This window comes from Myxine glutinosa, chromosome 5, assembly GCF_964187855.1.
Source record: "Myxine glutinosa chromosome 5, kmMyxGlut1.1, whole genome shotgun sequence".
NCBI lineage: Eukaryota > Metazoa > Chordata > Myxini > Myxiniformes > Myxinidae > Myxine > Myxine glutinosa.
This window is the reverse complement of record NC_136265.1, coordinates 137,643,818-137,668,597: the sequence shown is the minus strand read 5'-3', so window position 1 is coordinate 137,668,597 and position 24,780 is coordinate 137,643,818. Positions and strand designations below refer to the sequence as shown.

At 49.9% G+C, this 24,780-nt stretch overlaps 2 protein-coding genes across 2 annotated transcripts in view; one reads left to right on the top strand and one right to left on the bottom strand.

The window, feature by feature from the left end:
- Nucleotides 1–6,134: 6,134 nt before the first annotated feature.
- LOC137426995 (tetraspanin-18B) overlaps nt 6,135–24,780 on the bottom strand; it is a 34,130-nt gene continuing 15,484 nt past the window's right edge. Inside the window, exons 7-8 of the mRNA XM_068116082.2 lie at nt 7,009–7,092; nt 6,135–6,701 (exon numbers count right to left, since the gene is read on the bottom strand). Coding sequence (XP_067972183.2) covers nt 6,579–6,701; nt 7,009–7,092 — 207 coding nt within the window. The 3' untranslated portion in view covers nt 6,135–6,578. The remainder of the gene's footprint in view (nt 6,702–7,008; nt 7,093–24,780) is intronic.
- LOC137426999 (uncharacterized) overlaps nt 20,241–24,780 on the top strand; it is a 121,733-nt gene continuing 117,193 nt past the window's right edge. Inside the window, exon 1 of the mRNA XM_078778782.1 lies at nt 20,241–20,561. Coding sequence (XP_078634908.1) covers nt 20,264–20,561 — 298 coding nt within the window. The 5' untranslated portion in view covers nt 20,241–20,263. The remainder of the gene's footprint in view (nt 20,562–24,780) is intronic.

The following is a 24,780-nucleotide window of genomic DNA, read 5'->3' as shown; positions in this document are numbered from 1 at the left end:
TATGCAAGCAAATCGAGCATCCTGGCACAAAACATGTCGTCAGTTGTACAAGGCATCAGCACTTGACCGGGCAAAAACACGTTCTTCCAAAGGCTTGCCACCTCTACGAAAACGACCAAGAAGATCTAGCACAGAAACTATTCGAAATTTATGTCTCTTCTGTAATGAAGAAACGAGTAAAGATGACCATTCATTCCAAAAAGTTTCCCTCACCGAGAACATCCATGACAAAGCAGTTTCATTGGGAGAGGATCGCATTGTAGCACGGCTTGCAGAAGGAGATCTGGTAGCTATTGAAGCTAACTATCATCGATATTGCTACACTAAATTCAACCGTCGGCATTATGAAATGCTAATCAGTACAAAACAAGGTCAAGTCACCCAAGACACTGAAATCACAGTAGAAAATGAGCTACTACAATTCGTCAGTGAAGAAATTGCTGGAGGACGTAGAATCTTTGCTCTCCAAGATTTGACAGATATGATGACGGAAAGGTTGGGACAGCATGAGATTCGTAAGACAGTGAACTGCACACGCCTGAAAGAGAGAGTACTTGAACACTTCCCACATCTGACAGAAGAAAAAGGGATCCGAAATCGAGTATTCCTTGTTTGCTCAGAGACAGCTCGAAAAATCATCTCCAGCGCGAGCCAGACACCAGAGGAAGAATCACGTACCTTACTGTTGGCAGCATCAATTCTACGTAAAGCAGTTTTGGATCATGATACTGCTTTCAATTTCAAGGGGTCATTTCCTGAAGGTTGTGAGGAATCTGCTGTTCCAACAAAGCTGAAATATTTCTTTCGTCAACTGCTTACTGGTCCTAAATCATCTCCTATGCAAGACAATTCCAGGACAGTTCTCTCCATGAGTCAACTAACCATGTTGAACATCACTTCTCTTCCTGCAAACTGGAGATGTGAGCCTCCTCTTGCAGTGTTTTTGGCCTTAAAACTGCATTCCCAAACAAGGAGCAAGAAACTGGTACAACTGCTACATCAGTATTGCCTTAGCGTGTCATATAAGAGAGTGCTTACCATTGAAGTTGGATATGCACAAGCTACTGCTGAAAGAGCACATGCCAACGCTGATATAGTCTGTCCTAGCAACCTTCGTCAGCAGATTTTTACGGTTGCAGCCCTTGACAATCTAGATCACAATCCTACGTCCAGAACAGCCACATCCTCATTTCATGGAACAGGTATCTCCATGTTTCAGTTTCCTTCAGTAGAAAACCCAGGGCTGGACCAAGAACCTATAGAAATCGACTTCCATCGACGAGCATCAAGCACCAAGGGACCAATGCTGCCTCCTCTGTACACGTTTGTTCCACCTATGAGCCGGAATCTTGTCACCCAACCTCCTGTGAAAGACGTGCAGCCACAGTCCATGGCGTCATTTGACAAGGAGGAACACCATGAAAAGGCCTGGATGAAAATGGTGCAGGAAAATATGCAAATGGAATTTGAAAGTGAAACTGTTCCTCCAATTATGTGGTCGGCATATCATGCTTCTCGATCGGATGCTGTGGGATCAACAGAGAAATGTATTGAAGCCATGCTACCACTATTCCGTGATAAAGCAGCTACACCAAAAATGATTCGACATGGAATGGACCTGGTCAAGAAAACAACCGAGTTCCTCAACCCACAGCAAATCCCAATCATGGCAGTGGACCAGCCACTCTTTGATATTGCCAAGAAAATGCAATGGACCTTTCCTGAACTCTTTGGAGAAGATACGTTTCTGGTGATGTTGGGAGGGCTCCACATCGAAATGGCTTTGTGGGCGACTATGGGAGATTTCCTACGAGGGTCTAGATGGCCTGAAGCCTTTGCAGAGGCTGGCATTGCCTTGACAGTAGCTGCAGCGACATCTTACTTGAGAGCAAATGATCCAATGAGAACACGGTATGCTCACCAGATTACTGTTGTGGTGCTCGATAGTCTACTGAAACGAGCCTATGAGGACGGCGGAAGTGAAATGACCTTCGACGACTGGGTCTCTGTAGCTTGCAAAGAGAAACCAACAGTGCAGTTCTGGTTACTCATTCACAAGTACGAACAGCTCATCTTCATGTTTATTAGATCACACAGAGAGCGAAAGTTCAAACTTATGGTGGCTACTCTGCAAAACCTTGTGCTTCTGTTCTTTGCACTTGATCACCAGAATTATGCAAGGTGGGTTCCCGTATTCATCAGAGACCTTGAAAGTCTTCCATCTAGCATCCAAGAGGAGTTTGAAGCAGGTCACTGGGCAATAAGTCGAAGCAATCATCGTTACTCTTCCATTCCGATTGATCAAGCACACGAGCAGGCCAACAAACGGGTGAAAGGGGTTGGGGGAGTGATCGGGATCACAGAGAACCCTGAGATGCTAGAACGCTGGATTGCAACTGGTCCAGAAATTAGCCGTGTTCTAGAGCAATTCACTGATGTAGATGACGACGAAGATCAAGAGCTCCCTCATCACGAGGAAGGAAGTACATCCCAGCACCGATTTAGGCGTCATGTCACAAATCTCATGGATGTGCTGCAAAGCAGAGGGAATCCCTTTGAAGAGAGTAGTGCAGAACTAGTTACATTAGACAATAAAGTGTGTGTTGACAAGTCTGCCGCCACATCGGTCCGTGTCTTAGAACCTAGAGGACAAGAGCAGTATGACCACTTTCGGAAGAATGTGCTGGACTCAAATGATGTACCTCTGGCAGCTCCGATCAAGAAAAACAACTTGCTGCTGTTCCATGAGGAGAAAACTCGAAAAAAGACAGCACTTCAGAAGAAGGTGCAGCACTTCAAACAACATACAGAGCTGTATGGACAAGCATTCATTATGGTTGATAGCCGGGGTGGAAATTTGGAGGAATTTTTCCGTCACGAATCCTCCTCATCAACAGATGCACTGGCTTCTGATGGGTCCATCAACTCTTGCACCAAGTCAGATTTATTGGCGTGCATTATGGAAGCAAGTGCAAGTACCGGACTATCCGCGGATGAGGAGCTCGTCGCACCAGATGATTATGGGGTCATCGTTATTGATGGTGGTGCACTGATCCACTCTCTTCCTGGCACAACTGTCCAAGGCAAAACATTTGATGAATATTTCACCAAAGTATTCTGCCCAAGAATCCAGCATGAGTTGAAAAGAGCAGCGAGAGTGGATATTGTATGGGATCAGTATCGCACAATGTCAATCAAAGCAACCACAAGAGAAAAGCGAGGAACAGGCACACGACAGCGAGTATCTGGTTCTGCCAAAGTGCCTGGAAACTGGCAAAACTTTTTGGCTAATGCCGAAAATAAAAAAGAGCTCTTCTCATTCCTGTCAACAAGCATTGTGCAAACACCATTCCAAGATGGCAAACAGGTTTATATCACTTCTGGTGACCAAGTCCTCAATGCAGGGAATGGACCGCCCATGGGACGATGTAATCATGAGGAGGCAGACACTCGTGTCCTGGTACATCTTCTTCATGCCCTCCAATATTCATCACTGGGAATGGTCTATACTGGCGACACAGACGTTGTCGTAATACTTCTGTGTAACTTCCACCACATCAAGGCGGTGAATCCGGAGTCAGATATCTGGATTTCTTTCAAAGCAGGAAAGACAGTCAAAATGATCTCCCTCAACAACATTGCCTCAAGTTTGGGTGTGACAACGTGCAAAGCCTTGGCTCTCTTTCATGCATTCACTGGATCAGACAGCACGTCAGCTTTCAAATTCAAGGGCAAGCGATACTGCTTCAAGCGGAAAGATGAGGTTCCACCCCTCTTGAGTGAGTTTGCGACAATTGCTAGCACCCCGTTTCTTACATCGCCAGAGTTGAGGGAAGTGGTGAGTCACTTTGTTTGCAAAATGTACTCCAACGAACCTATCACTGATGACACCAACGTTGACCTTGTTCGAATGAGGGTTTTCTGTCACAGGACTAGGGATGTGGAAAGAATACCCCCTACAAGTGATGCGCTGGACCAACATCTCAAAAGGAGTGTCTTCCAGGCGAGCATCTGGACTACAGCGCACAAGCCACTGGCACTAGTCCCAAGCCCAAGCAATCATGGATGGATGGAAAAAGATGGCCAACTGGCTCCCATCTGGACCACGTTGCCCCTTGCCAGGGATGTGTTTGATCTAGACGTAAAATGCACGTGCACAAAACCTTGCTCGTCATGCAAGTGCAAAAAAGCTGACTTGAAGTGCTCACGTTTATGCAAGTGCACATGTCCCAACTAAATGACCATGATGGTTGTGAGAATGAGTAATGATTTTTTAGTTGCACTTACCTAATCAATCAAATATCACTAAGAACAATGAAAATAGAATGTTCGGTTTATATTCATGGTATTTTATAGAATTTACGTTCGTATGTGCTTAATTGTTAACATGCATAATTCTGCTAAATTCTGCTATAACGTTTGTTGTGTAATTTACCATTTCGGGACAAATAAATACTCTGATGTAGTCAGAAATGGTTTTATTGGATTCCTTGACCATGAAAACCTAGGTATAGACACCAAATTCATGTTTCTAGGTTGATTAGTTTCCGAGATATTGTCAGTATTAGATTTTGATGGCGGCCATCTTGGAAAATGGCGGGAATGTATGAAGACTCCATGTGATCTTTGTCCACTCGGACCAAAATTCTTACTTAGACCCTAAGCTTCAAAATGGTACCAAAAATCAAACTTTTTCAAAAACTTGAAGTGACTGATGCCCCAGGCCCCCCCCTATGAAAGAGCTAAGCCGTAAAGAGCCCTTAAATACCAAGCGCGGATTCCGAATTGCCGACTCGTGTGGGTTCTTCTTCCGCATCCGTGCTCGTTGTTCGTTTTCCACACGGACGTATAAATACGTCCGTGGTTTTCCAACCGAAATCGTCTCAAATTCTGAATGTCATAATATAAATGCATTTCACTTGTTTTGTTCCGAGAACAAACTTTATAAATAATGGAAACATGAAAGATTTGAAATGTAGGTCCGATGGCCCTATGGCGTTTATCATCGGCGGCTTTCTTCGTGTACGGACAGAATCCGCAAGTTATGCTGATTCGATTCGTTCTCATAGTCACCACCAAAAACCATGAACCACCTTCAGTTATAATGGCACGGGCTGGGATGATGGGCTTGTCCGAGAGGTGCGCACACTCTAAGCTGTCTTGCCTGGGTTTCCAAACCACATTTCCAAGCTGGCTTCCAAAGCCAGTCACTGACTGGGCATCCTCCATCGTGCAAAGTCCTTCCTTGGCACACCTGTGCTCCTCACCACATACAAGGCTTTCATCCTCAGCTCAATGGAAACTGCTCTCCCCTCTGGACTAGTGCTCCTGCCTCACACCTAGCTCGGCTTCACGCTGTTGAAGCCAAAGCTTTCAGAATGATTGGAATCTCCCGCGATGAAGCTAACTCTGAGGGCCTTTCACTCACTCACCGTAGGCAGGTTGGTGGTCTTTCTGTCTTCTACCGACTCCTCTCCGGCCTTGCTCCCCCAGCTCTCTCTGGGATCTGTCCTCCAAATATTCCTGCAGGTCGCACAAGATCTGCCAGCAACCCTCTTATGGTTAAACTGCCAAAATCAAGACTCTGCTCACCTCCACTCTTTCATTCCTCTTTTCTCCTGCCTCTGGAATAAACTCCCACACTCTCTTCAATCCCACTCCTCCCTCCAGGTCTTTAAAACAGCTGTTCACCACCATCTCTTATCTTCCCCCATCCAAAACCTTGATCTTTTCTATCCCCGTTAATTCACCCAGATCCACTTTTTTGAAATACCGACTTCTTTCCTGGAAGTTCTAGCAGTGTCCATGTGTTTTATCCCTTTCCCACCCACTTCCCCCGCCCCCACGTCTCCTCCCCCCAAGCCCTCTCCTTCCCACAGATCTTCCGATGTCCCTTTTCTCTGCTGCTGTACTTGTGTGCTTCCCTCTCTCTCCCCATGTTGTCTCCCGCTCCCTTTATTGTATGTTTTGTTTGTCCGATTGTTGTTTTTTTTGTGATTGATCTTAGCTCTTGCACTATCCTCTATCTTGTATACAAAAAAAAAAAAGAAAAAAAAAGATGCCACTACCGCAATGTGTTGAAGAACACCAGAGTTCCGATGCCACGGCGGTTGTATATGTCAGAGCACACAGCAGATACTCAATCAATTTATTCTTCGTGCAAATAACAACAATCACAGGATGAATTATCGGCTTAGGATGACTCAATTGACAGCTAAGAGATAGTGCACTCGCCTCTGAGCTATCTAGTCTGGGTTTGATTCTCCACCCGACTATAAAAGGTAATCCTGGTACTCCAGTAAAACACAAAATTCTTACCCAAATATGCAGGAGACAATACATCGGCAGACAACTATAGCTGAAACAGTCAGGCATTGCTTATGCAACAAATAAAGAACAGGTTGTAAGGTCTATGATATGGTGCAAGGAAATTGATCACGCAAAGAAAGCTGTTTGTACCATTAATATCCTATGCGATGAAATCATGAAAAACACGAAAACTACTGAAAAAAAAAGATGTAAGTTTATATAATGCAAACAGCAAAGCAAAGGAAAGTATGTGATGCGAGTCTTCTTGATTAAGTGTGGATGTTTTGCTGAAGGTGCTTCAATTCTTCCCCATTGAGGAAGGCTCCTTTTTCTTTCTTCTCCTTCTTTTTCACCAGTTGGTGAAATATGGCAGATACGACGACGGAGAAAAACTGCAGGAAAAGCAAACAAAAATGCACGGAATATGATGAGTTCAAGAACCATTACAATATTAATGTTATTGATAGTTCAAATGTGCTTGCAATGAAGCGCCGTTTGTAATGTCTTCAACAGGGAGTTTCCATTTTCCTGGTAACAAACAGTGTGCATTAAAAAAAGGAACACATGAACTACGAATCCAGTTTTGTGTGCAAGGGGCACCGTATCTCAGACCACAACCTTCTGCAAATAAGGAAGTCGAACTGTGAGGTTTCAACACAGTCGGAAATGTCAGTATGTGGGCTGTGCAGAGATCATTACCACGAAGATGCACAGAACCGAGATAAGGATGAAAGCTGCCTTGTGATGGTGTTCCAGGAAATCAATCATCATTTGGATGCATCCCTGTGGGTGCATAAAAGCAGGTGTGATGATCAGTAACAATCTAATATACAAAGAAGAAAGTTTGTTTGTTTGTGTGTTTGTTCATTCATGCATTCTGACTCATGCAGAAACCAGTGCAACCAAACTTTGCATGTGGCCTCCTCTTTCATCCAGAAGAAGGTCTCAGGCTGTGTTTGAATAATAAAAAAATTTGCCCCAGATAAAAACAGACAATTGGCCTTCAGGCCTCGATACGGTCGTTCATACAGTTATGTGTAGTCAAATCTGAAACTTCATCTATTTATTAAGTATGTATATATATGGTAGAATTTATGTCACCCCACATACAGTCACGTGAAAAAGTAAGTACACCCCATGTAAAGTTTTGACCTTTTCAACATATTTCAACATACAGCTATTTGATCTTCATTTCAACAATATTGATAGATAAAGGTGATATTGTGGCGGACACGAAAGCCCACTGGCGTGGTGACATCATTCCGCGCACCAAGTGGGCGGCGGCCACGCCCGAGGGGTAGGCGTGGCCTCAGGATATACACCGGGCGCGCAGCCCAGAGCGCGCCAGTGCTACAGTGTCCTCTTTGGAATAAAGAACTATAAACTTGCCGCGTTGTCCGCTTCCTCCTTGGTAGCAAGTCACGCGCGTAGCACCGCGTGCTTCATTGGTGACCTCCGACATTCGAGTCAGCCGTCGCTGACTCCCCGAAACCACCGCAACAATGGCTACCAACGCGGTCTCCATCAAGCTCCCCGAATTCTGGGAGTCACAAGCCGAAGTTTGGTTCCTGCAGACGGAAGCCCAGTTCCGACTTCGAGGCATCACGGTGGACGAGACCATGTACTGCCACGTGGTCGCCGCCCTCGGGCCCGGCACGGCCACCCGCGTCGTATCGGTCCTAAGGGATCCACCTGCCGATGGCAAGTACGAGGTGGTCAAGCGTCTCCTCCTCGCCACGTTCGGCCTTACGGTGGACGCACGGGCCGATCGCCTCTTGGACCTCCCCGAGATCGGGGACACGCGACCGTCGGTCCGTATGGACCATATGCTGGCGCTCATGGGCGACGAAACCCGGAACGCTCTATTCCGGGCGTTGTTTCGACGCCAGCTGCCAGCACGAGTCCGCCTCGCTTTGGCTGGTTCCGCGTTAACGGAACCCCGTGCGCTCGCTGCTGAGGCCGACAAATACTATGCGGCTTTGGACACGCAGGCGAGTCTTGGCGCGGTTGCCGCTCCCGAGGCTCCCGAAGCTTTCCCCGATGCACCGCACCTCGTGTCCGCCGTCACGCCCCGACCACCACCACCGCCGCCGCCGCGAAGAAAACCGCGGCCTCCGACGCCGCAGCTGCCCGCCTGGTGTTCCTTCCACACCAAGTTCGGCCACGAGGCTCGGCAGTGTCGCCCGCCGTGCTCATTCGGCAGGTCAGGAAACGGGCGAGCCGGCGCTCGGTGGCAACGGTGAGCGTCGGCAATTCCAACAGCCTTCTGAACATAACGGACACCTTGTCCGGGTGCCGTTACCTGTGCGATACGGGAGCGCAGGTGAGTGCCATTCCTGCCGGTACGTCCGACAAGCACACCGCGGGCCGAGGTCCCACGCTGCTTGCGGCCAATGGTACGTCTATACGCACGTACGGAAAACGCCGTCTCTCCCTGCGGTTCGGAGGGCAGGTTTTCCGTTGGTCATTCGTTATGGCCGACGTGCCCATGGCACTGCTCGGCGCGGACTTCTTATGTGCTAATGGATTACTGGTCGATGTAAAGCGCAGAAGGCTTGTCCAGGCTGAGACGTTCAGCTCGCTCCCGTGTGCGCTGCCCGGCTCGTTGAGCAGCTCACAGAGCGGCTCATCGAGCGGCTTGCTGAGCGGTTCCGTTCCGGCCAGGTTCATCTGTACGCTTCCGGCAGCGGACGAATTCGCCCGCCTCCTCGCGGGTTTTCCGGCCCTAACGCGGCCGATCTTCTCGGCGGGGACCGTCAAGCACGGGGTGTAACACCACATCCCCACTGCCGGGCCACCGGTCTACGCCCGGGCATGCCGCCTCGAGCCGACGAAGCTCGCCGTAGCTAAAGCGGAGTTCGCTACGCTGGAGCGGCTCGGCATCGTGCGGCGCTCCAAGAGCGCGTGGGCGTCCCCGCTCCACATCGTGCCCAAGCCCGGCGGGGGATGGCGACCGTGCGGGGACTACCGGCACCTCAACGACGCCACCACCCCCGACCGCGACCCCGTCCCCCACATTCAGGACTTTTCCGCCCGCTTGGCGAATATGTCCTTCTTTTCAAAGGTGGACCTCGTACGCGGCTACCATCAGGTCCCTGTCAGGCCGGAGGACATCCCGAAGACGGCTGTCATCACGCCATTCGGGCTTTTCGAATTTCTTTGGATGCACTTCGGTTTGAAAAATGCGGCTCAGGCATTCCAGCGCCTCATGGACAGCGTCTTGCGCGGCTTGGTTTTTGTACTTATACCTGGACGACATCCTCGTCGCCAGCGCGTCCCGCGAAGAGCACCTTCACCATCTCCGCACGCTCTTCGAACGTCTGGGCCAGCACGGCCTGATCGTGAACCCCGCCAAGTGCCGGTTCGGTGTCGCTGAAATCGACTTTTTGGGGCACCGCGTCACCAGGCACGGGGCCGTCCCCCTACCGGCCAAGGTGGAGGCAGTGAAGGGGTTTCCGCGCCCCCGCACAATCAAGGGGCTCCAGGAGTTCCTGGGCATGGTAAACTTTTACCATCGGTTCCTGCCCCGTATCGCCCAGCTCCTGCGCCCCTTACACGAGGCCCTTCGGGGGAAGCCGGGCAAAGGTGACGTTACCTGGACCGAGCAGATGGACGCGGCGTTCTCGGGCGTGAAGCTCGCCTTGGCCAACGCCACCATGCTCGCGCACCCGGCACTCGATGCACCGATCGCCCTCACCTCCGATGCCTCGGACTACGTGGTGGGCGCGGTGTACGAGCAATGGGTGCATGGAGCTTGGCAACCGCTGGCGTTCTTCAGCCGGCAGCTTCGCCCGCCCGAACGCCGTTACAGCATCTTCGACCGCGAGTTGCTTGGGCTTCACCTGGCGGTCAGGCACTTCCGCCATCTGCTCGAGGGCCGTGCGTTCACGGCCTTCGTCGACCACAAGCCGCTGGTTTTCGCGATGGGCAAGGTCGCCGAGCCGTGGTCGGCCCGGCAACAGCATCACATCGCGGCCGTGTCCGAGTACACGACGGACATCCGGCACGTCGCAGGAAAGGACAACCCGGTGGCCGAATGCCTTTCCCGGGCCGTCGCCCACGCAGTCCACCTTGGCATCGATTATGCCCGGATGGCAGCGGACCAGGCCGCCGACCCCGAGGTCCAGGCCTTGCGGACCGCCGTCACAGGCCTCTGTGTCACCGACGTGCCCTTCGACGGTGCGGGCACGACCCTCATTTGCGAAGTCTCCCTCGGGCGGCCTCGCCCCATCGTGCCCGCAGGCTGGCAGCACCAGGTTTTTGACGCCATCCACGGCCTGTCCCACCCGGGCACGAGGGCCTCCCAGCAGTTGGTCACCGACAAGTTTGTCTGGCATGGCCTCCGGAAGGCCGTCCGCGGCTGGACCAGGACGTGCCTCGCATGCCAGCGCGCAAAGGTGCACCGATACACCCAGGCCCCCTTGGCCCCGTCTACGGTGCCGGAACGTCGGTTCGACCACGTTCACGTGGACCTGGCGGGACCTCTGCCCCCCTCGTGGGGTTTCACCCATGTCCTCACCATGGTGGACCGCACCACCCGGTGGCCGGATGCCGTGCCTTTGGCGGCGACGACGGTGGCAGACGTCGCGCAGGCGTTCATCGCCACCTGGGTCGCCCGGTTCGGTGCCCCCTCGGACATCTCGTCTGACCACGGCCCCCAGTTCACCTCGGAGCTCTGGGCCGCGGTCGCGCGGGGGCTCGGGGTCCAGCTGCACCGAACCACGGCCTACCACCCCCAGGCCAACGGCCTGTGCGAGCGATTCCACCGCTCGTTGAAGGCCGCGCTCCGGGCCACCCTCCGCGACGGCGGCTGGGTCGACAGGCTCCCCTGGGTCCTGCTGGGCCTCCGGACGGCGCCCAAGGAGGACCTGCACACATCCGCGGCGGAGTTGGTCTTTGGACAACCACTGCGGGTGCCGGGCGAGTTCCTCCCCGACCCCACGGCACCTTGGTCCGCGGCGCAGGAGCGTTCTGCGCTGCAGGAGACCGCCCGGAGGTTCGCCCCGGTGCCGACGGCGCACCACGGGCACCCTCCTACACACGTCGCCCCGGAGCTTCGCACCGCGGAGTACGTTTTCGTCCGGCACGACGCCCACCGGACACCACTGCGGCCCCCGTACGACGGGCCTTTCCGCGTGCTGGAGACCGGGGTGAAACATTTCACCCTGGACATCGGCGGCACTCCTGACCGGGTCTCCATAGACCGCCTCAAGCCGGCCCACCTCGACGTGGACCACCCACCGCCGGTGGCTCGGCCCCCGCGTCGGGGCCGCCCCCCCCGCGGGCGGACCCACAGCACCGCAGGCACGCCGCCCCCCGGTCCGGCACCCATCCCGGGTACAGCCGGGGGCATCCCAGCTGGCATCCCTGCACCCCGGACGCCGCCGGTCACCAGAGGGCGCTTCGGCCGGGTCATCCGTTTGCCCCGCAAACTGGCCCTCCAGGTGCGCGGGAATTCTGGGGGGGCGCGTGTGGTGGACACGAAAGCCCACTGGCGTGGTGACATCATTCCGCGCACCAAGTGGGCGGCGGCCACGCCCGAGGGGTAGGCATGGCCTCAGGATATACATTATACACCGGGCGTGCAGCCCGGAGCGCGCCAGTGCTACAGTGACTTCTTTGGAATAAAGAACTATAAACTTACCGCGTTGTCCGCTTCCTCCTTGGTAGCAAGTCACGCGCGTAGCACCGCGTGCTTCAATATAATATAACAAATATCATGAAACATTTATATTTTGTAGTCCATTGTATAATTTAAATAAACATAAATGCAAATTTCACATGTGGAAAAAGTAAGTACACCCCTTGATATGTTTTTTTATCTTTTTAACATATGAGGACATATCAATATTTGATCTTCATTTCAACAGTATCTATAGATAAAAGGTGACCTAATTGAACAAAAAAACAATGATAAATTGACTTTGCAATAATTTATTCAACAAAAAATTAACAGAGATGCCATTTCCTTCTGTGGAAAAGGAAGTACACCCTTGGCTCTAATAAGTGGTATTGCCCCCTTTGGCAGAAACAACCTCAAGTAGGCGTTTCTTATAACTGTCTACCAGTCTCTGACATCGACTGGGAGAATTTTTTTTCTTTTCAGCCATTCCTTGGTGGATTTACTGGTATGTTTAGGGTCATTGTCATGTTGCAAGGTCCACCTTCGGTTGAGCTTCAACTTTCCGACAGATGGCCTCACATTATCCTCAAGCACCCTCTGGTACAATGAAGAATTCATAGTGGATTCTATGATGGTGAGCTGCCCAGGCCCTGATGCAACAAAGCTGCCCCAAACCATAATATTTCCACCACCATGCTTTGCAGTTGGTATCAGGTTCTTGTGGTCAAATGCTGTCTTTGGTTTTCGCCAAACATGTCTTCAGGTACTGTGGCCAAATAGCTCTACCTTTGACTCATCTGTCCAGAGCACATTGTTCCAGAAGTGCTGGTCTTTGCCTAGGTGTTCAATGGCAAACTTTAGTCTTGCCCTGATGTTCTTCCTGGACAGCAAAGGTTTCCTCCTGGCACACCTCCCATGTAGATCAAATTTGTGCAGCCTCTTTCTAATGGTAGACTCGTGCACTTTGACATCAACAGTGGCAAAAGCTACCTGAAGGTCCCGTGATGACATTCTGGGGTTCTTCGAGACTCCTTTCAGCATCTTGCGGTCTGCTCTCGGGCTGAACTTGCTGGGGCTGCCTGGCCTGAACAAGTTGGCAGTTGTTTGGAATCTTCTCCATTTGTATATGATCTTCCGGACAGTCGAATGATTGATTTCAAATTGTTTGGAGATCTTTTTAAATCCCTTCCCAGACTCGTAGGCATCTATAACCTTCTTTCTGAAGGCCTCTGAGAGCTCTTTTGATCTAGGCATGGTGACGCCGCACACTTCAACAACAAAGAGCAAACAAAACTAAATGTCTGAGGTTTAAATAAGACAGGTTCCTCCAAGATCCTCTGTAACGATGTTCTAATCATTTGCACCTGAGCTGCTGCACCTGATTCTAATTTTAGGTATTTGAAGTAGTGATACATGTAAGGGTGTACTTACTTTTTCCACATGCGAAATTTCCATTTATGTTTATTTAAATTATACAATGGACTACAAAATGTAAATGTTTCATGATATTTGTTATATTATATCACCTTTATCTATCAATATTGTTGAAGTGAAGATCAAATAGCTGTATGTTGAAATATGTTGAAAAAGTCAAAACTTTACATGGGGTGTACTTACTTTTTCACGTGACTGTAAGTTCACTTTGTATTGATTGATTCGGAGGTTTGATGGTATATGATTCCTAAACTACTGTTGTTCATGGAATGCATAATTCGTAGTGAGTTTGGGGTTTTGAAAAAGTTAACCCTTCATAAAGTATCGGTGACACTGGAAACACACCATTGTGCCTGACGTAGCATAGGCTGTGTAAAACCACAAAATGTCGTTACACACCAGAGTGCAAAAACCTAACCGATGTTACTTACCGACATGGAGGAGTATTAACCCGGATTAGTAGACATCGAGCTATTAAGATATTTCAAGGAGATCCGTGATACCAGCGTATGTGTGGTCCTGTATTAACCGCAGGATGCTTCATGTTAATTGGCTAAAATGAGTAAACCTAACCATTAATGTTGGCACGTGTTATTGTAATTAAAATTTAGTGTCTGCCAAAGAAGGTTATTGTCATAAAGAGGGTTAATAATACTTACCTGATTCTGGTTTTCTATTATACATATTTACAGCATGTTGTTCAGTGACCCTTTCCTTGTGTCCAACCAATGCCTATCCAACCAAAACATTTACTTTAAAATAAAAAAAATGAAAAGATCCTGAGATTTGGCAGAACTGAGTTGGAGAGGGGTGGGGGGGTGGGGTGGGTTTGGAGTGTGAGTTGGAGGGGGAGGGGAGCATCAGATTTTGCGGCCCCAAGTGGGATGGGGGCCTGTGATTTGGCGGACCAGACTGGAAGGGGGGCCTGAAAAAGATGAGGACTGGTGGCGGTGTGAGACACACACACACACACACACACACACACACACACACACACACACACACACACACACACACACACACACACACACACACACACACAATTGCTAAACCCTGTCTCCTGCTGTGCAGAGGGCAATCCAATGACACATGCGCCTGTTGTTAAAAAGATTGCTTTACACAGGTTTATAATACCACCTCCGTGTTCAGGCCTTGAGTGATCATGTAGCTTATGCACTGCCTGGGTTTTTTTTCTAGGAGTGATTGAATAATATGTTTTGTGAGTCGTATGTTGAGGTTGTAGTGATTTGTTGTCAACAACACAAATTTTCCTGGGAAACGCCAGGTACTTTAGCTGGTTTGTAATACTAGGGCATGCCCGTACTATATATTGTTGCGAATATGGAATTTGGCCTCCATATCCGCTTGTAAATATTCCCCTATTTCTCCAATACTCCCCAACTTTCCCCAATCCCCCATTCCCTAGTCCCATTGCATGTAAATAACACTCAGTAGAGCCGACCTTCCCCTTATTCCCCCATTAAATGTCGTGCCCAGGTCCACCGCACCACACGTAGACAACTTTCGGACATATTGCTAGTTATTCTTAATCTATGTCAGTTAAGGACTCGTTTCCATTAATTCTGACTCTTCGTTGCACCAGAATGTGATTATATGGCATCAGTAGTGAGTTTAGGACCTTTCCCATACCTCCTTCCATCTTCTTCCCCAACAATTACAACAACAACAGAGGAGATGGCGGCGGCGCGGGTGAGGATGCGTCCTCACACCGGCTCGATTAGCGCCATTGACCACGCGCTCCACGGGGTTACCACGGAGGGGCTGGCTGTCAGCTCCTCCTCAAGGGCGGAGCCTGGTAACCCCCCGCACCCAATCAGAAGGGCGGACCGATTCCATCTGGGGCGGCGCTAGCGAGCCGAGGGCGTGTCACTCCCCGCCGGATATACGTGGCGACTTACCGGAAGTGGAGAGAGATGCGCCCCCAGCTGGAGAAAGAGGTACCTGCGAGCGCTGAGTCAGATGCGCCCCGCCTGAGAAAGAACGTTGCCTGCGATCGCTGAGAGGAAGAGAACCCGCCTGTGAAAGAACGTTACCTCCGAGAGCTGTGACCTCCCCGCATCTTTGGACCGGACTGTACCCTGCTTTGAGCCAAGAGTGCACCTTGAGCCATCGCTACTTGCCTTTCCTTGCCATCAATCCCCGTGTGAGTCAGCCGTTGTCCCGTTTACCTGTCGTCTGTCCGGGGTTAAGATAAGCCTGTGTCTAAGTGCCCATCTTTTCTGTGCTTTACCTCTAGCCCCTGTAATCTAACCTTTTCCGTACGAATATAATTGAGAATCGAAACATTGGTGTCTGTCATTATAATCCAGCCGTGTGTCTTCTTTTTCCTTATTGATCCAGCGTAGTGCGGCTCCGTCAACGTTCGAGTACAATCGGGTAATTTGTGCGGACACGACGGCCATTCCGCTCGGCCCACCTTAACATCAAAGTCGTGTCTGTAACAATTGGTGTCGAGGAGTGAGATTCGGACCCGGGACTAAATTAGTTAGGCCCAAATTTTGGGAGGGAAAATCGATTCGGAGCGCGTACTGCGCTCGACAAAATCGATCCGGAGCGCGGTCCCGCGGTTACTGCGCTCGACGAAATTATAACAGCAAAATTTGGATTTGTGTTACGAAACTCGAATTTTGAAAGTCGCGCTATGGCGGATCAAGACGGCTGGGGTCCGGTAGGGGAGAGTGAAGCAGGGTCGGTCCAGGACCAAATTGAGACACGTGAGGAGAGCGAAACAGCGAGGGTAGCAAGCACGCAAAATGGCGCCTCGCTGGTCACCGCGCCGACGACCGTGGCAGCGCCCCCGGTGGATTGGAACTTGTTTTTTATACAAATGAAGGCCCTTATGGCCCAGAATAATGAAGAAATGGCAAACAGAATGGGGAACCGGATGGATGCTCAGGGTGAGCGATTGGAGGGCCAAATGGGGGTAATGAGGGACGAAGCGAGGGGTACCAGTGAGAAGTTAGACAATAATTTTGAGGAGTTAGACAAGAAATTTGGGAGGTTAGACAATAATTTTGAGGGGTTAGACAACGGGATAAAAGAGGTGAGAAATGGGTTAATGGGGGTAGAAAACAGAATGGCCGCTCAAGAGAATCAAATGGAAGGGATGCAAAAAGGGTTAGAGGGGTTAGAAAACACCATGGAAGGCAAATTGAGGGACATGAGGGACCAAGCGGAAAGGGAAGTTAACCAAATGGGGCAGCAGATAGAGGGGGTCAGAATGGGGGTAGAAACCAAACTGGATGCTCACAGGGAGGAAATGGAGCAGATGAGGGTGGCATCTGGGCAGGAGATGCAAGTGATGGGAGAAGAGATCAGAAGAGGTGTGAGTGAGGAGGTCGGAGGAGTGCGCGAGGAGGTGAGGCACTGTAAGGAGCGCATGGAGAAGGAGGTGAGAAAGGGGACTGTAAAATTGCAAAGTGGTATAGAGGAGTTGACGCTGGGAGTAGAACAACTGACAGTGGGACAAAAGGAGTTGGGGGAACAGGTAAAGAAGAACACAGCGGTAATAGAGGGGTTAAAATCGACGCAGAAGGAGATGAAAAAGGACGTAGGGGTAATTAAAAAAGAGTGTCAGACGGTACATGAGGACTTGACAAAAAAAATGAACAAAGTGGTAGAGGTGATGGAGGTTAAAGAGCGGGAGGTGCGGGAGCACATAGAAAAAAATAAAGTGGAGTTAGAGGAAGAACTTAAAGGGGCGCACGAGGAGATGAAGGAGGTGAAGCAGAAATTAGAAGAAGTGGAAGAGGGGGTGAGCGAAATTAAAAAGCGACGGAGAGAGGATAAGAAAGAGATAAAAGAGGAGGTGAAAGAATTGGTCCAAAGTCTGTGTTCGGATCGTGATGATGTGCTCATTAACCGGATGAGGGATTCGCAGGTGATGGAGGAGAAGCGAAGAGGAAGAGGACCCGGTGTAAGTGGTGACCAATATGGTCGTGCGTATGATGCGCCAGGGGATTTAATAAGCTTGGGGGTCGAGATAGACCCGGGTGTTCGTGAGAGGCCATTGGTGAAGTGTGCGACAGGTCTGGTGTGCGAAAAAGGAGGTGTGCGAGAAAGTCCGACTCTGGGGTGTGTGAGGAAAAAGTGCACGCCAAGGAGTGAGGGTGCTGGCGAGAGTGAGTCGGTGGTAGCACATGTGCGAGGGAGCACATGGAAGCGTGGTGTGGTGAGTGTTACAGAGGGTGTGACGGGAGAGTGTGCGCGAGAAAGGTGTGTGACGGACAGGTGCATGAGGAAAGAGTGCGCTGTCAGAAGTAAGGAAGAGTGTCCACCTGTGGTGAGTGTTACAGAGGGCGTAACGGGAGAGTGTGCGCGAGAAAGGTGTGTAACGGACAGGTGCATGAGGAAAGAGTGCGCTGTCAAGAGTAAGGGTGAGTGCGCTGTCAAGAATGGAGGTGAGAGTAGTGAGAGTGACAAGGAGAGTGAGTTGGTTGTGACAGGTGAGCGAGGATGTACACCTGGGATGGAAGGATGCACACCTAGAATGGTAGAGCGTGAGTGGGAATGCACGCTGGAGTTGGTAGTGAGGCACATGGTTGGGTGTGCGAATGAGGGCACACCTGTGATTGTCACAGAGGAGGTGACAGAGGAGGGGGCGCGAAGAGGTGTTTTGGTGAGGTGTGCGAGCAACGAATGTGTGCCAAGGTGTTCGGTGGTCAGGTGTGTGACCAAGGCTGTGAGTGGAATGAGGGTACCTGGGTGTGTAAGGAAAGGTACGAGGAGCATGGGCACGGCTGGATGTGTGAGCAAGGAACGGGCTGCGGGGTGTAAGAATCCAGGTGAAGCATCGACGTTAGACGGGGTAGAGTTTAGAACGACTTATAGCCGAATCGGGCCCTCGGTGCGTGCCGGGCCTCGCTTTGAACGGCCGCGTCCGTGCTCCACTAGGCGGAGCGGGCGGCTGGATAGGAAGGGTCGTCATGGCGACCACGTTTTGTTGAGACGTGCCGGCAGGTCGAGATCGGGACATTGGATGGCTCCACGCCGAGGTGATGCGTGGGATCTCGGCCCGGGTAAGCCCCCGTCCCTGCACCGAGTGCCGGACGCATCCAGCCGCTGGCACAAAACAACCAGCATCCATTGCTTGGCTTTACGAAGCCGGGCTTTGGACAGGGATTGGCGCACCGAGAGGTATTAGTGAGTCGACTGGGTGATGAGGTTAGTGTTTTGGACCCAAAATTGGAGAAAAACAAAATTTGATGATTGGCAAGGGATTGGCAGTAGTGAGTGGCAGATGATGGGCAGTGATTGGCAAATTTTTGATTTATTGAAATTTGATGTGCAAAATTGGTAGTGAGAGACCCCCGATGTGGTGGGATGGCATCCCTGCCACCCTTCCCATGGTGGGGCAAAGGAGCAATAGCTTATGGGGTGTATGGCAGTGAAAACTAGCCCGGGTGGGTTAGGATATTGTGTGTAGGGATCTAGAAGATGACATTAGGTAACGTTAAGTTTAGTTAGTGACTGATACCTGTAGTGGGGACGCAGGTAGATTAGTATGGATGATAATGACGTGGGAGCGCAATAGTTTAAAGGGACGACTGGGAAGCGCAAGTTTCAGAAGGGAGTAGTTAGCTGAGATGATGCTGTGTGTGTGAGAATTGAACAGGTGTGATTGCACAGGTGTGCAACTGGACAGGTGTGTGGAGCAGTGTATGAGTAGTGAGTGTTGTGGATCAGCGCGAATGCGCTTGGGGAGAGAAGGGTGCAGGTGGCACCAGGTGTGAGAGCACAGGTGTGCAAGTACAGGTGTGTGGAGAGAGTTGGAGTAAGTGGTACGGAGTGGTGTGCATGGTGCGAAGGTGTGGATGGGGGAAGAGTGGACCCCCTTTCACGAGTACCCGGGGCGGGTAGTGTAAGTGTTAGGTAGAGGGTACAGGTAAATTGTGGTTGGATATTGGCACTTGTGGTGCGGTTGCAGAATGGTGTTGTGAATGGGTGCATTAGTGTTGTGGAAATGGCTGGGCGTGTAGCCTGTTAGTGCGTGTAGTTGGTTGGGCACTCCACCACTGTGAGGATGTCGGCCAGGTGAGGCCGCAGGTGGGCTCTGGGAGCCGGTAGAGTTGTGGATGGGGCCCGAGGATCCGGAGGACGGACCCGGGTAGCCCAGTGCCAGAGAGGGCACCGAGTGGGGAGAGTGCCAGAGGGCCTTCCCCAGGTAGTTAGGTTAGGGCAAGGAGCAGGTAAGCTCGGAGGCAACTGCAGTGGTGGAGGTGTGCAGGTGGGTAGACCCACTGGGAGAGGTACACGCCGCAGCCCAGAAATTGTGCGAGGGCACCGGGAGATGAATCGGGGGAGTGAGACCCCAAATTGAAGCGCACCACAGTTTGGCCAATGGGAATTGGTTTTTAGAACCCATAGTGTAAGAAGGCCAATGGTTTGGCCGGAGAAAGACCCCGGGTAGTGTAAAGTTGTTAAAGTCATTTAGGAAATAGTTAGGATTGATGAACCTGTCGCACCATACGCAGCCACTTACCTGTGGTGATGATGATGACTCCACACCTGTGTTTTCTTGGTTTGTAGCAGGAAATGAGATTGCTGTGGATTTGTGAGACGCATCACGACGTGGATGAGACATTGGGGTGATTCCATCTCTCCCTCCCTAGGAGGGACTGATGATGAATTGGTAATGGCAAATTTTGATGTTGAGTTGAAAATGGCAAATTTGATTGGTTAGGAGGGAGAGAAGACGAATTTGGTTTATGGGAGGAACGGGGAAGACAGTCGGGATGTTTGTTGATTTGTAAAGTAGATGTTTATGGGTAGTGTTGTGTTTTGTGGATACAGTAAGGGGTAAGGGAGGGGCCATGTAGGTTACCTGGTGGGGGGGGGGGGCGTACGATAGGAACGTACCTGTCTCACCTGGTTCCCATGTGCCCCCAGTGTGCATCACCTTACATTGCGTGCACTTTTGCGCCCTTACCACCTTACTCACTTGTCTGCTTCTTTTGTCTCCCACCTCCGAGGATCTGGCTTTGGGGTAGAGAGAGAGGAGAGAGAGGTGCTGGCTGCGCAGTTGTGGGCCTGCACTTTCGCTGTTTGCTGCCGGGATCGATACACCATATGGACCGCAATGTTTGTGGCCACCCACAATGGACCGCAGTTCGTTTGCGGCCAAGCACCACCCGGGGATGGACCTATGGGTCAACGTGGCACCTATGCCATACAGGTGAACCACTTTTAGTTAACACCAAGTGCACCACAAGAAGAGCAAGAGACACCTGCAGGGTTAGGGGTTGTCGAATTTATTTTTATTCCAATGAACAATGGTGACTGCACCGATTGGTGGTGGGGTGGTGCTTTTGATGCTCGGGAAGGGTGCTCTGCACGTTATTAAAGGCCGTCGGCCACAGAGCACTCGTGGGTTGGTGTATCGATGTTGGCAAGCGCGCTCTCTCTATGCATAACATCTGCATGTGTTCCTCCAAAAACAGGTCCTGGATCGTAGTGTAAATAGCAGCGTAGTCTTGTAAATAATGCTCCCTACCGGCTGTATGTGTAGTTTGAGAATTCTTTCCGGATTCGGTTATCCTGTGGGTGTGTTTCTGTGAGGAGAAGGGTGCAACGTCGCAGGGGGACATATTTACTCATTTGTGAACATCTGTAAAACTGTCGCACTCAGGGTAGAGTTAATAGTAGAGGGACTACATCTGAGTGCCACACTAAACTAGGTAAAAATTTATCGGGTCGGGACGCCCCGAGGGTAGAGAAGGGTGCAATGTTGCGAATATGGAATTTGGCCTCCATATCCGCTTGTAAATATTCCCCTATTTCTCCAATACTCCCCAACTTTCCCCAATCCCCCATTCCCTAGTCCCATTGCATGTAAATAACACTCAGTAGAGCCGACCTTCCCCTTATTCCCCCATTAAATGTCGTGCCCAGGTCCACCGCACCACACGTAGACAACTTTCGGACATCTTGCTAGTTATTCTTAATCTATGTCAGTTAAGGACTCGTTTCCATTAATTCTGACTCTTCGTTGCACCAGAATGTGATTATATGGCATCAGTAGTGAGTTTAGGACCTTTCCCATACCTCCTTCCATCTTCTTCCCCAACAATTACAACAACAACAGAGGAGATGGCGGCGGCGCGGGGGAGGATGCGTCCTCACACCGGCTCGATTAGCGCCATTGACCACGCGCTCCACGGGGTTACCACGGAGGGGCTGGCTGTCAGCTCCTCCTCAAGGGCGGAGCCTGGTAACCCCCCGCACCCAATCAGAAGGGCGGACCGATTCCATCTGGGGCGGCGCTAGCGAGCCGAGGGCGTGTCACTCCCCGCCGGATATACGTGGCGACTTACCGGAAGTGGAGAGAGATGCGCCCCCAGCTGGAGAAAGAGGTACCTGCGAGCGCTGAGTCAGATGCGCCCCGCCTGAGAAAGAACGTTGCCTGCGATCGCTGAGAGGAAGAGAACCCGCCTGTGAAAGAACGTTACCTCCGAGAGCTGTGACCTCCCCGCATCTTTGGACCGGACTGTACCCTGCTTTGAGCCAAGAGTGCACCTTGAGCCATCGCTACTTGCCTTTCCTTGCCATCAATCCCCGTGTGAGTCAGCCGTTGTCCCGTTTACCTGTCGTCTGTCCGGGGTTAAGATAAGCCTGTGTCTAAGTGCCCATCTTTTCTGTGCTTTACCTCTAGCCCCTGTAATCTAACCTTTTCCGTACGAATATAATTGAGAATCGAAACATTGGTGTCTGTCATTATAATCCAGCCGTGTGTCTTCTTTTTCCTTATTGATCCAGCGTAGCGCGGCTCCGTAAACGTTCGAGTACAATCGGGTAATTTGTGCGGACACGACGGCCATTCCGCTCGGCCCACCTTAACATCAAAGTCGTGTCTGTAACAATATATATCTAAAATTATATCCCCCCCCCTCTATTTACATGAAATGGTTTGGTCCAAAGCGAACGGCTTGCGAGTACGGTGACAATCCCCCCCCTCTATTTACATGAAATGGTTTGGTCCAAAGCGAACGGCTTGCGAGTACGGTGACAATCCCCCCCCTCTATTTACATGAAATGGTTTGGTCCAAAGCGAACGGCTTGCGGAGTTTGGTAAAGAAATCGCCATAGCGTGCACAAACGCGCAGGAAAGCGAAAGAATCGCAAATTAGTTTTAATTAGTTTTAAAACATAGTTTAACGCCAACATAGTTTGCCAACGTGAAATAAATGAATACGCTCTCAAATGTGCCGTCCGAGGCAGAGTCTGTTCGCCACGTTCGGCACACGTGATAGCTCGCTGCTCTCTGATTGGTTGAATCGTTTTTTGGACATAGCTCGGTAACTACTTCTCCGATTAATATGAAACCTTGAAAAGGCACATCCTCGGGTCCCCAGCAATATACCTGGCAAGTTTAAAGTATATCGGACCCGTGGTTGTCGAGAAACAGCGGTCACAGACATACAGACATACAGAGATTACTGGAATTATAGATAGATTAAAAGGTAATGGTTTCTCCATACCCACAAGTGTATGAAATCATGCATGGACATTATACACCAGGCACTGCCAGGCCTCCATCTACTCTCATTTATTTGTTCATCAGGTATCTCCATAGTCATGCACCTTTATCCTCCACAAGATATCTGTTTAAAAGCATCAAATCTTGGTTCTGGTTATCGGTTCTTTCATTGCCAGGCGCCACCTGGTTGCCATCAAAAGTGAGTGCACCTGTTCTGGAATTGTCTTATTGAACAGTTTTGTTTATTTCATCATGTTATGTATTTGTGCGTCTTGTCGAGTGCATTAGCTTGTGCTTTTAGTGCTGGCTTTGTCCATGTCTGGGCCATGTGGTGTTATAGGCCTCATTCAGGTTTGATGCTGTTTTGTCCCCTTCTTCTTTACCTGTTCTTTCATTCCCCTGCTACTTGCAATGCTGCTCACTGGTAGTGCTTTGCCTTTCTCCTTCTGTCACCTTACTCTTCCATGAGCCTCGATATTGTAGAATTTTTTTTTGTCAACACATGCCACATGACCTGGCATGAACATGTCTCATGCTTCACTCCATCAGAAATTAATTTAATGAACAGGGCGTTATCACTGCGGTCATATATAAAGCAGGACAGTCCATGATGAATGCTCAGCATACTGTATCAACTAATCGACAATCGTTGGAATGTAAGCCGGTGAGATTACTATGAGCTATTAAAGCAACCTGTGGCTAAATCCTCAAACAACTTTACCTTCATCAGTTTTCAGATACATCCACTTAAATCTATGAATTAATCAATGTTAACAGTGAGATTTACTTCATGGTTATGAATGCAGACTTTAATGGAAGTGTTCAAAGCAACAATGAAGACAAAAGTGACTAAGTTAGGCCTCATATTTAATGAACACTAGGCTGTGTTGCTGCTTCATATGTGAGATAAGACATAACTAGAAAGAGCAATCAGAGATTGCAGACCCTCGCCAGGACGTGTTTTCAGTGGTTTTTAAGGCTTTTGTGTTAAAACGAATATGGCGGCCGAACCACGTGACCGATGACGTCATCATTTTTTTTTTCTCCACCAATTTATCCCTAGATGACACTCAAGAAATTTCATCTTGATCGGAAGAAGTTTTGTACTTGTCGAATTATGACGTCATACTGGAGGCACCTATGACATTATTAACATATGTTATTCCACATGGAGAGTTCTTCACAATGAGCCATGTCTCAATTGCTTCTATGCAGCGGTTTCGGAAATATAGAGGTGCAAAGTTTTTCGGTTTTTCCAAGATGGAACCCTTACCACGTGACCTATGACGTCATAATTATCATTTAAAAATTATACAGGTGTAGTTGCATCTAAGGTGAAAATTTCCTGTCAATCAGACCAACGGCTGCAGAGAAAATCATATTTATTCTGTGTTGACAAACAAACAAACAAACAGACAGACAACAAACAAGCAGACAAACGGCTCAAATGCAATACCCTCTCCTCAGGCGATGGTAATAATAACAAGAAAGAGCAATCAAAGATTGCAGACCCTCGCCAGGACTTGTTTGTGAGGTGTATTTAGTGGTGTGATTTTGTACATTCTTTCATTATTTAGTACAACCCCACTTTCATCAGACATGCGTGACACATTACGTCCTCTTAATAAAACTGAATTCAGTATTGCATTTTAAATTTTTTTTTTTTTAATGAGGCTGTCCTTGGGGTCTTTTGCATCCTCGGAGTATTTTAGGTCATGAGGGTCCTATGGCTCTTTTGGGTCCTTGGAGTCTTCAGGTCTTTTCGGGTCCTCAAAACTTTTGGGTCTTCTGATCTTTTGGGTCTTTTGGGTCTTTTGGGTCTTCTGAGTCCACAGGGTCTTCATGGTATTCAAGGATCTTCAGGGTATGTTGGGGTTTTGGTGATCTTCAGGGTCTTGAAGGATCTTAAAGGCTCTTC